We start from the raw sequence: 12369 nt of genomic DNA on the forward strand, positions 1-12369 counted from the left end.
TTTTTTTTTTTTGGCTGCATTGGATCTTCATTGCTGCGCACAGGCTTTCTCTAGTTGTGGCGAGTGGGGGCTACTCTTCGTTGCGATGCACGGGCTTCTCACTGCAGTGCCTTCTCTTGTTGCGGAGCACGGGCTCTAGGCGCGCAGCCTTAGTAGTTGTGACACGCAGGCTCAGTAGTTGTGGCTCACGGGCTTAGTTGCTCCACGGCATGTGGGATCTTCCCAGACCAGGGCTCGAACCCGTGTCCCCGGCATTGGCAGGCGGATTCTTAGCTGCTGCACCACCAGGGAAGCCCCACATGACTCTTTTTGAATGATGGTTTTCTCAGGGTATATGCCCAGTAGTGGGATTGCTGGGTCGTATGGTAGTTCTGTTTTTAGTTTTTTAAGGAACCTGCATACTGTTCTCCATAGTGGCTGTATCAATTTACATTCCCACCAACAGTGCAAGAGGGTTGCCTTTTTTCCACACCCTCTCCAGCATTTAATGTTTGCAGAATATTTGATGATGGGATGCTGACCAGTGTAAGGTGCAACATCATTGTAGTTTTGCTTTGAATTCTCTAATGATTAGTGATGTTTAGCATCCTTTCACATGTTTGTTGGCAATCTGTATATCTTCTTTGGAGAAATGTCTATTTGGGTCTTCTGCCCATTTTTGGATTAGGTTGTTTGTTTTTTTGATATTGAGCTACATGAGCTGCTTGTAAATTTTGGAGTTTATTCCTTTGTCAGTTGATTCATTTGAAAATATTTTCTCCCATTCGGAGGGTTGTCTTTTCATTAGGTCCCGTTTGTTTATTTTTGTTTTTATTTCCATTTCTCTAGGAGGTGGGTCAAAAAGGATCTTGCTGTGATTTATGTCATAGAGTGTTCTGCCTATGTTCTCCTCTAAGAGTTTGATGGTGTCTGGCCTTACATTTAGGTCTTTAATCCATTTTGTCAATTCATGTTTAAGGGAACATTGATGTGTTGATTTTAAGCATGCTTAAATTTTTGCTGATAGGGGAATTTCTAGGTAGATATTGCTTTAGAGATTCTAAAATTATCTGTTATCCACAACAAAGTTTTATATTTATATTTTAAGTGTTTTATAAATCTTTTCAATTCTTTAGGGTTACCCTGTGATCCCACTTTCATCCTGGGCTGTGCTCCCTGCGATGTGATCTGCTCCATTATTTTCCAGAATCGTTTTGATTATACAGATCAGAATTTTCTTAACTTGCTGGGAAACTTTAATGAAAACCTCAGGATTTTTGAGCTCCCCATGGATCCGGGTGAGGTCAAGATCCTCTCTTCCTGAGAAATCATTTATGCTCTTTTCTCTGACAAGTCCAAAATTCTACATGGACCAAGCCATGAAGTGAATGTTTGAAAACTGGACATTTTGGATATTACAGCGTGGTAACTCTGGGAATCAGATTCTCCCCTCTCTGTTTTGTTTTTTTTTTGCTTGCTCCAGTTTTTTTTTTTCTTAATTCCCTGACCATGGATCAAACCCCTGCCCCCTGCAGTGGAAGCGTGGAGTCTTAACCACTGGACCGCCAGGGAAGTCCTTGTAGTTTTTTGTTTCTTTTTATTTTTTTTATTTTTTTTTGCCTTCTACAAGCTGTAGCTATTTGTTTATATAGTGACTTTTCTAAACTATTTTCGCAAAGTCTCTTTTGTTTTTTTTTTTTTGCCTTTTGTGGTCACTGGAATCTCTGTTCCTTTAGCTTACATTCAGCTAGTGTTTGGAGACAGATGTCCTTTTTTTAGGAGTGATAGATCTTTCTTTTGCTTTTCTTTTTTTTTTTCATTTTTTTTAAATTGAATGAAAGAGTCTTTAAATTCTGTATTGCTTTACAATTTTCAAAAGTTTCACACACATGATTTCGTATAATCCCGTAATAACCCTTTTCCCTCACTACCCCTATACTGCCCCTCCCTCCTTCCCGCTCCCTTCTGATAACCACTAGTTTGTTCTCTATCTGGAGTCTACGGATATTGATATCTTTGAATGTGAGGAGCCAAAAAGAAAAAAAGATGAAGAGAAAGAGATGGAGAGATAGAGAAAGGGAGAGAGGAAGCGGGGAGGGAGGGAGGGAGGGAATGAGGAAATAACTCTTCCAGATTGGCTCTGTGCATGTGTGTAGCTTTCTAAATTTCTCAGTATACAGGGGTGCTTTTGAATGTCCTAATTTCCCAAAGGCACTCCCTCCCCAGCTTTTCTTCCTGGAGTTTGGTGCTCTGTTGTATGCCTTAACTGTAATCTTTTGCCCCTGGCGGCTGTGGGCTGTTCATTAATCTTGCAAGGTTTTTGAGACATCCCTGCTGTGTTTCCACTCTAGGTTAGATGAAACAAAAACAAGTGCCTGTGTCAGTCTGTCAGGTGGCCCCAGACAGGTTAGAACACAGAAACACAGTCTTTGTGAGTGAGGTCTGCTCTGGCCCCTCTGGAACCAGAGGATCCAGGCTCCCACACCACAAGCTGCCCTTGTTAAGACCACTGCCAAGCCGAGGATGGAAGTGGGACAAGGGCAAAAAAAAAAAAAAAAAAAGGAAAAAGAAAAAACAAGCCACAGATCTTTCCTGCCATTTTTTAAGTTGATTCTGACAGTTTCTGCTTGATTTTCTGACATTTTTGTAGAGGGATAGGCCTTTAGAACTGTCTACTGCATCATTTTTGCTGATGTTATTCTGTAAGTGAATGTTTGAACACAGCAGTCCTGCCTTATTGTCATAGAGTGAACATCTGGGAAAGGTGGCTGAGCCTTTATTTTACGAAGAAAAGAAATGCCTGAGTATAAAGCTGGAATTCAAGCCTGTTGGCTTCCTGGCCAGTGGTTTTTCCACTATCCCCCAAAGCCCAGTTTCCATAAACTACTTTGGTGACTGCCCAAAAGGATGGCCATAGCACTCAATGGACATCCAGGTCCTTGCTGAAAGGTTTCCATTACCCACAAAGCTTATTCTCAAATATGTAGTGATTTCTTCATCACGTTACTTAGCAGAAATATCCTAATTTAGGAAGGAAGAGAATATCTCTTTCAAGGAGGGACAATGTTTATGAGAACAGAGGTGCTGCCAGGGAACACTGACTAAGGCAGGGGTGTTTGATGCTTCAGTTGGGATCCTAGCTGACAGTGTAATTGGGCTTGGGATGACAAAATGATTGGTTCTATGGTGTATGAATCAAAAACAAACACCACAGTTTTGCCCTGTGCTGAGCTGATATGTCCTGTACTCTGCCTAAATAAAATCACATGATCTTAGAAAAGTCACTTACCTGCTCTGGTGCACAGCTACTTTATCCCTAAAATGCTGAGGTGGGTTTCATGCCATTTTTGCACCCCTCTGAGTTATAATATAGTGATTCTATTTCTGAGGCTGCTTGATAGTAGTAGAAATAGCAGGGAGTGGCTTTGTGCTCAATATCAGGTTACTCAAAATTCCTTAACCTCTGCGCTCATCTACAAAATGTGAATCATAGTAATTCATCTTATGCTGTGTTTAAAGGTTGTAAGGATGAATTAATTTAAAAAATGAGAGAATTGACATAAATATGCCTTAATACCATAAGGTTGATGTATGAGTATAGGAAATTGCTATAAACTTTCATCATCTGGTCAGAGTTTTCTCCCTTAAATATCTCTAGCAGCATGAAGAATTATTTTACATGTACAGTATAAAATGCTCCCCCTGAAGATAGAGACCATTTTTTATTCACTTCAGTTTTTAACCAAGGCTTGGCATATGGTAGATATGTCTTCAATATGTGTTTTTAGTTTAATAAATATATTTTTAAAACCTTGAAGGTCTGCAATAATTTCCCTGCTCTCATGGACTATATCCCAGGGAGTCATAACAAAGTACTTAAAATTTTTGCTTATGTAAAAAGCTATGTTTTGGAGAAAAATAAAAGAACACCAAGCATTTCTGGACATCAACAATCCTCGGGACTTCATTGATTGTTTCCCAATCAAAATGGAACAGGTGAAATATTAATGACAGATTTGTTATCTGTTTGCCTGAATTTTTTTGTTCATTGACTAGTTCTGTACTTATTAGGGATATTTAAAAGGTTACGGACGAAATGCTTGACCAGCACTTTGGGTACTTATGTGTGCATGGATCTGGACTGAGCATCAAAGGAGATTTAAAATTGAATTGTTAAATAACAATACATGGACCCTGTTCGTTAGGTACTAATAGGCTACCTGAAGAGGAGGAGAGCGTACGTCTCGGGTGAAATGGAAATACAAACAAATGAGAAATACAAAATACTGAGCCGTAAAAGGAAGGTGGATGTGATCATTTCACACAGCATGTGGGAGAGTGAGAAGGAAGGGCTTAGCCTGTGTGGGCTTCCTGAATGTCCTGAGGTTTGATGCAGATCTTCACATATTTGCAATAAGTCATAGGGGAGGGAATTTCAGATTGGTAGAATGGTGTCATGAGAGGTTCAGAGGTGTGCTGTGGTAAAGAGACTAGATGGATGGAAGAGAGACGCCTTAAATGAGTGTAACCAAAAATAAATGTGGACAGATGTGGAGTGGGAGGTTGGTGTCTGTCAAGTAACTGTAAACGTGAATATTGGCAGGAAAAGTTGTGATTTGATCAGGTAGATGTATGAGCCAGAACAAGAGTAGAATGCAAATAATTACTGGGGAAGATTATCCTGGGAGTTCCGTAGAATGCTCTGTATGATGAGAATGGAGTTCAGGGACCAGCTGTGAGATTTTTAATTTCTTTGGACTTCGGCTTGATGAAAGTCTGGACCATGGAAATGCAGAAGATTCTGAAATAAAATCAATCTGTCCATCTTGTCATAGTATCAGAGATCTATAACGATTGATTTTAGTTAGAGAGGATGAGAGTCAAATTGTAGGAACTGTATGGGAAATTTCAGTAATAAGACCAAATTCCCTCTTTGAGAAGTTCAACCCAGGAGGGAAGAATTCAGACAGTAAATCTGAATAGTGAATTTGAATAGTGGTAGGGTCAAGTTGGAGACTGTGACAAAAGTAATATAGATGCCATTAAAAAACATTTATGTAGGGGCAGAGTTGTTCTTGAACTGGGGAAAGGCAGAATCTAGAACACACTGTAAAAAGCTAAATCTAGAGAAGGAAATTTCTTCATTTGAGGCCACCATTATTTTTTTTATATAAATTTATTTATTTAATTTTATTTATTTATTTTTGGCTGCGATGGGTCTTCGTTGCTGCGTGCGGGCTTTCTCTAGCTGTGGCGAGCGGGGGCTACTCTTCGTTGCGGTGTGTGGGCTTCTCATTGTGGTGGCTTCTCTTGTTGCGGAGCACGGGCCCTAGGCGCGCGGGCTTCAGTAGTTGTGGCACGTGGGCTCAGTAGTTGTGGTTTCGTGGGCTCTAGAGCACAGGCTCAGTAGTTTGGCACACGGGCTTAGTTGCTCCGTGGCATGTGGGATCTTCCCAGACCAGGGCTCAAACCCGTGCCCCTTGCCTTGGCAGGAGGATTCTTAACCATCATATATCAGTATACCACATTTTATATATGTTTGTTAGTTGATGGACATTTTGGTTGCATCTGTTTTTTGGTTATTATGAATAATGTTTCTGTGGACATTTGTGTACAGGTTTTTGTGTATACATATGTTGTAATTTCTCTTGGGTATATGCCTAGTGGTAGAATTGTTGGGGCTATGATAACTTTATATTTAACCTTTGGAGGAAGTGTGGCAGATCAAAGACTTAATGTAAGAGCTGAAACTATAAAACTCTTAGAAGAAAACTTATGCATAAAATTGCACCATTTTATATTCTCATCAGCAGTGTATGAAGGATACAATTTATTCACATCCTTGGCAGTACTTCTAATTATCTGTCCTTTTTTTTTTTTTTTTTTTTTTTTTGTGGTCTCTCCCGTTGTGGGGTCTGGATGGGAGAGACCGGACACTCAGGCTCAGCGGCCATGGCTCACGGGCCTAGCCACTCTGCGGCATATGGGATCCTCCCAGACCGGGGCACAAACCCATGTCCCCTGCATCGGCAGGCGGACTCTCAACCACCGCGCCACCAGGGAAGCCCTATCTGTCCTTTTGATTCTAGCCATCCTAGTAGGTGTGAAGTGGTATTTCCTTGTGGTTTTGATTTGCATTTCCCTGATGGCTAATGATGTTGAGCATCTTTCATGTGCTTGTTGGCCATTTATATATCTCTTTGGAAAAATGTCTATTTCAATCCTTTGCCCATTTTTGAATTCGGCTATTATTATTTTTTAAATTAATTTTTATTGGAGTATTGAGTAGAGTTCCCTGAGCTATACAATAGGTTCTCATTAGTTATCTATTTTATACAGAGTATTAATAGTGTGTATATGTCAATCCCAATCTCCCCATTCATCCCACCCCCCCCTTTCCCCCCTTGGTGTCCATACATTTGTTCTCTTTCTGACTTACTTCACTATATGACAGTTTCTAGGTCCATCCACATGTCTACAAATGACCCAATTTCGTTCCTTTTTATGGCTTAGTAATATTCCATTGTATATATGTACCACATCTACTTTATCCATTCCTCTGTTGATGGACATTTAGGTTGCTTCCATGTCATTGCTCTTGGAAATAGTGCTGCAGTGAACATTGGGGTGCATGTGTCTTTTTGAATTATGGTTTTCTCCTGGTATATGTCCGGGACTGGGATTGCTGGGTCATATGGTAGTTCTATTTTTAGTTTTTTAAGGAACCTCCATACTGTTCTCCATAGTAGCTGTATCCATTTACATTCCCACCAACAGTGCAAGAGGGTTCCCTTTTTTCCACACCCTCTCCAGTATTGTTTGTAGTTTTTTTAATGATGGCCATTCTGATGGGTGTGTGGTGATACCTCATTGTAGTTTTGATTTGCACTTCTCTAATAATTAGTGATGTTGAGCATCATTTCATGTGTTTGTTGGCCATCTGTATGTCTTCTTTGGAGAAATGTCTACTTAGGTCTTCCACCCATTTTTTGATTGGGTTGTTTGCTTTTTTGATATTGAGCTGCATGAGCTGTTTGTATGTTTTGGAGATTAATCCTTTGTCAGTTGCTTCATTTGCAGATATTTTCTCCCATTCTAAGGGTTTTCTCTCATCTTGTTTATGGTTTCCTTTGCTGTGCAAAAGCTTTTAAGTTTAATTAGGTCCTACTTGTTTATTTTTGTTTTTATTTTTAAATTGTTGAGATGTAAGAGTTCTTCAGTGTTATAGATACAAGTGCCTTATCAGATATATGATTTTCAGACATTTTGTCCCATTTTATGGGTTGTCTTTTTACTTTCTTTTTAAAATCATTTTATTTTTTTAAATATATTTTTTGGCCATGCCATGCAGGCATGTAGGATCTTAGTTCCTTGACCAGGGGTTGAACCCACGCCCCCTGCATTGGAAGTGCGGAGTCTTAACCACTGGACCACCAGGGAGTCCCTGTCTTTTTACTTTCTTGATAGTGTGTTTTGAAATTCAAAAGTTTTCGATTTCATGAAATCCAATTTATTAATCTTTTTCTTTGTTTGCCTGTGCTTTTGGTGTCATATCTAAGAAACTATTATCTAATCCAAGGTCACAATAATTCCCTCCAAGTTTTCTTCTAATAGTTTTATAGTTTTAGCTCTTATATTTAGGTCTATGATCCATTTAAAATCAATTTTTGATAATAGTGTGAGGTATGGGTCCAACTTCATTTTTTTGCATATGGGTGTCCAGTTGTCCCAGCACCATTTGTTGAAAAGACTATTCTTTTCACATAGAATGATCTCAGCAACTTTGTTGAAAATTAGTTGTAAATGTGAAGGGTTTACTTTTGGACTCTCAATTCTATTCCACTTGTCTATATATCTTGCTCTTTGCCAGTACCACGCAATCTTGATTACCATAGCTTTATTGTAATTTTTAGTATGGGAAGTGTGAGTCTTCCAGTTTTGTTCTTCTTTCCAAGATTGATCTATCTCTTCTTGGTCACTTAAATTTACACATGAATTTTAGGACAATCTCATCAATTTCTGCAAAGAATCTAACAGTGATTTTGATATGGATCATGTTGAATCTGTAGGTCAGTTCGGGAGTAATGCCATCTGAAGAATACTAAGTCTTTCAATAGGTGAACATGGGATGTATTTCCATGTATTTAGTTCTTTAATTTCTTTCAGCAAGGTTTTGTATAGACTAACTTACTTTTGTTAGGCTATGTGTACATAACCACTGATGCTTCAAATTCACTTGAACAGATGGAAATAGTAATAATGGTTTATAAGAACTTTGCTCTCCTTCTTGGCCTCGGAGTAATTTTGAGTTGACAGGGTTAGAAAACTGTGTGAAGTTGATGTTACCAATGAGGATGACTACATTTTTCTACCAAGTACAACTGTCAGTAGGGTTAAGTCTATCTTAATGGTGTTGAATTACATAATATTGGGCATGCCACAGGTCATTTGGGAATTATAAGAGCCTTATTAAATTAGTGCTGGTCTAGAGGACTGGATAGGAAGAAATTGTTTTTTGGTTTGTTAATGACCTCTGTAGTCATTATTTCAGATTGTCCCATTGTTATTTTCAATTTTGAATCACATATATCCCTCATCTAAACCAACCTTAGTTGTCCTTGTGAAGGGCTTTTACTCTCCCAACTTCTGACTTGTGAGATCTTTATTCAGTCACTTCCTTACCCTTAGCATCTGCACTTGTTTCCTAAACCAAATTGCCTATTGCCTCATATCTTGGAATACAGTAGTGGCCAGCCCCATTTTGTCTTTGTGAATCCATTCTCTTTCTCTATAATCTATTCTAGGATGTGCTTCCATGTTAGTTTTTTTTGTTTGTTTGTTTGTTGTTTCTTTTTTTTCGGTATGCGGGCCTCTCACTGCTGTGGCCTCTCCCGTTGCAGAGCACAGGCTCCGGACGTGCAGGCTCAGCCGCCATGGCTCACGGGCCCAGCCGCTCCCGCGGCATGTAGGATCTTCCTGGACCGGGGCACGAACCCGTGTCCCCTGCATCGGCAGGCGGATTCTCAACCACTGCGCCACCAGGGAAGCCCCATGTTAGTTTTTGCACATTTTCAACTTCATAATGGGTCTTTAGGCAACACAGAATCCACATAAATTCTTCAATGGGAGAAGAGAATTGCAAACTCTTGATTCTGGCTTATAATGGTTTTCAAAATATAGCTCTAATTTGCTCATTTCTATCAATTAAGATTGTGTTTTTTGACTACCAATAAGAAAAAAAATTAACAAAAGCTTAAAGAAACAGTGGGTTTATTTATCTCACATAGAGAGAGTCTCATGTTGGGCAGTCCTGAAGTATCATGGACTCAAGTGCCTTCCATTTTTCTTCAGCATTCTTAAGTATATAGGCTTCATTTTCATGCTCAGATACTCATGTTTCAAGATGACGTCTATACCACCTTCACCTTCATATCTGTGTTTTGAGTATGAAGAAAGAAAGGGAGAAACTGGCATCAGTAGGCCATTGGTAAGAAGTATGTTGCTTGGCCAGTGTAGCTGCAAAAGAGGCTTGGAATGAAATTTTTAGTCAAGCAAGGGATAAGGAGTAGGTAATGAAGATTGTGTCAGCCCAATCCACACACTTTGCCATACCATACAGTTGTTGTTGTTTTAATACTGCACTCCAGTGTCTAAGTTTGCTTAGCTTTATAACAGTGTGTGTTATTTTGGATTGACTGTAATTATATATGCTGGCAAACTATCAGATAATTACATCAAATAATTCCTAGGAAAAGCACAATCAGCAGATGGAGTTTACTTTTGAAAACTTGATAGCCACTGTAACTGATTTGTTTGGAACTGGGACAGAGAAGACGAACACCACACTGAGATATGGGCTCCTCCTCCTGCTGAAGTACTGAGAGGTCACAGGTATGAGCAAGATGGTGGGCAGAGTGAATTTCAGAGAAGATATTGGCTCCTCCATCTTATTTCTCTTAGAGAAGCTTTATTTTTGAAATTTCTGTGCCACCAGCTATAAGTTTAAAATTAAAATATTTTAAAAAGATTGAAAGTGAGACAAATTTGTACAATAGGGGAGAAGGACTGAGAAAAGTGAAGACAGTGTGAGCAGTAGCAAAGGCAGTAAAGCTATGGATTTCATCAATAAAAAATTCTGGATAAGTGTCTGGACTTCATGGGAAGGGATTTGCAGCAGGCACAGCCAGCATAAATTGGCCTACGATTGAATATTAGTTTTCTTAAGAAGAGTCCACTTTGAATGGTAGGTATGTTTTTGCAGAAATCTTTCCTTATTCTGAATATGCAGCATTCTAATGCTAGAGTAGGGAAGATGGGAACTGTATTTGTTGAAGTATAGCATAAATTCTAGAAATTTGGTAAGAAAGGCTGAGAAAATTTCCACAGTCTGGGAAGTACTTTACAAGGTTAGATTTAGAAAAAGATATATGCTATTTAGACAAAAGGAGTGCTTAAAGCAATTTTTTCCCTTTTTGAACAACTTTAATTTTTCCCATTTTATTGAGGTATAATTAACAAATATAAATTTATATATTTAAGGTATACAACATGATGATTTCATATTGTGAAATCAAATTGTGAAATGATTTCCACAGTCAAGCTAATTAACTACTCTTAGCAAAGTTCAAGTATACAATACAGCATTGTTAACTATGGTCACCATGTTGTATTGATACTTTAGATCCCCAGAACTTGTTCATCTTATAACTGAAAGTTTGTACCCTTTGACAAACATCTCCCCATTTCCCCCACCCCAGCCTCTGACAACCACCCCTCCACTCTTTGTTTCTATGAGTTTGACTTTTTTATATTTCACATGTAAGTTAGATCATGCGGTATTTGTCTTTTTGTGTCTGGCTTACTTTTTCTTAGCATAATATCCTCCAGGTTCATTCACATTGTTGCAAATGGCAGGATTTTCACCTTTATTGGCTGAATAATATTCTGTTGTATACATCATCTTTTCTTTATTTATCCATTGATATACACTTAGGTTGTTTCCATATCTTGGCTATTGTGAATAATGTTGCAGTGAACATGGGAATGCAGATATCTCTTTGAGATACTGATTTCATTTCCTTTGGATATATACACAGAAGTGAAATTGCTGGATCATATGGTAGTTCTGTTTTTGATTTTTTGAGGAACTTTTATGCTGTTTTCCATGATGGCTGTACCAGTTTACATTTCCATCAACACTGTATAAGGGTTTCCTTTTTTCCACATCCTCACTAATGCTTGTAATCTCTTGTCTTTTTGGTAATAGCCATACTAACAGGTGTATGGTGATATCTCATTTCCCTGATGTTGAGTACCTTTTCGTATACCTGTTGGCCATTTTGTACATCTTCTTTGGAAAAATGTGTATTCAGGTCTTTTGCCCATTATAATTGGGTTATTATTACTGTTATTATTATTAGCTATTGAGTTGTTTGAGTTCCTTATATAATTTGGATATTAACACTTTGTCAGATATATGGTTCACAAATATTTTCTCCCATTCTGTAGGTTGCCTTTTCATTTTGTTGATTGTGCCTTTTCCTGTGTAGAAGCTTTTTTATACTGATGTAGTCTTACTTGTTTATTTTTGCCTTTATTGCCTGTGTGTTTGGTGTCATATCAAAAATTATTGCTGGGCTTCCCTGGTGGCTCAGTGGTTGAGAGTCTGCCTGCCGATGTAGGGGACACGGGTTTGTGCCCCGGTCCGGGAAGATCCCACATGCTGTGGAGCGGCTGGGCCCGTGAGCCATGGCAGCTGAGCCTGCACGTCCGGAGCTTGTGCTCCGCAACGGGAGAGGCCACAACAGTGAGAGGCCCGCGTACCACAAAAAGAAAAAAAAAAAAAATTATTGCCAAGACCATGTCAAGGAACTTTTCCCCTATGTTTTTTACTAGGAGTTTTATGATTTGAGGTCTTACATTTAAGTCTATAATCCATTTTGAATTAATTTTTATGAATGGTGTAAGATAAGGATCAAATTATATTCTTTTGTCTGTGAATATCCAGTTTTCCCAGCACCATTTATTGAAGAGACTGTCATTTTCCCACTGTGTATTCTTGGCACCCTTGTCAAAGAGTTGACTGTAGATACATGGATTTACAGATCTTTCTCAACTTACAATGGGGTTACATCCCAATGAACCCATTTTAAGTTGAAAATGTTATACGTCAAAAATGTGCTTAAGGGCTTCCCTGGTGGCGCAGTGGTTGAGAGTCTGCCTGCCGATGCAGGGGACACGGGTTCATGCCCCGACCTGGGAGGATCCCACATGCTGCAGAGCGGCTGGGCCCATGAGCCATGGCCGCTGGGCCTGCGCGTCCGGAGCCTGTGCTCCGCAACGGGAGAGGCCACAGCAGTGAGAGGCCCGCGTACCGCAAAAAAAAAAAAA

The 12369-nt window shown here is 39.2% G+C and overlaps 1 protein-coding gene across 1 annotated transcript in view; it reads left to right on the plus strand.

Moving 5' to 3' along the window:
- Positions 1-12369, plus strand: part of LOC102990258 (cytochrome P450 2C18-like) — a 48030-nt gene that overhangs the window by 15784 nt on the left and 19877 nt on the right. Inside the window, 5 exon segments of the mRNA XM_028481935.2 lie at positions 1116-1255; positions 1257-1277; positions 3798-3893; positions 3895-3975; positions 9729-9884. Coding sequence (XP_028337736.1) covers positions 1116-1255; positions 1257-1277; positions 3798-3893; positions 3895-3975; positions 9729-9884 — 494 coding nt within the window.

Source organism: Physeter macrocephalus, chromosome 20 (genome assembly GCF_002837175.3).
Source record: "Physeter macrocephalus isolate SW-GA chromosome 20, ASM283717v5, whole genome shotgun sequence".
Taxonomy (NCBI): Eukaryota; Metazoa; Chordata; class Mammalia; order Artiodactyla; family Physeteridae; genus Physeter; species Physeter macrocephalus.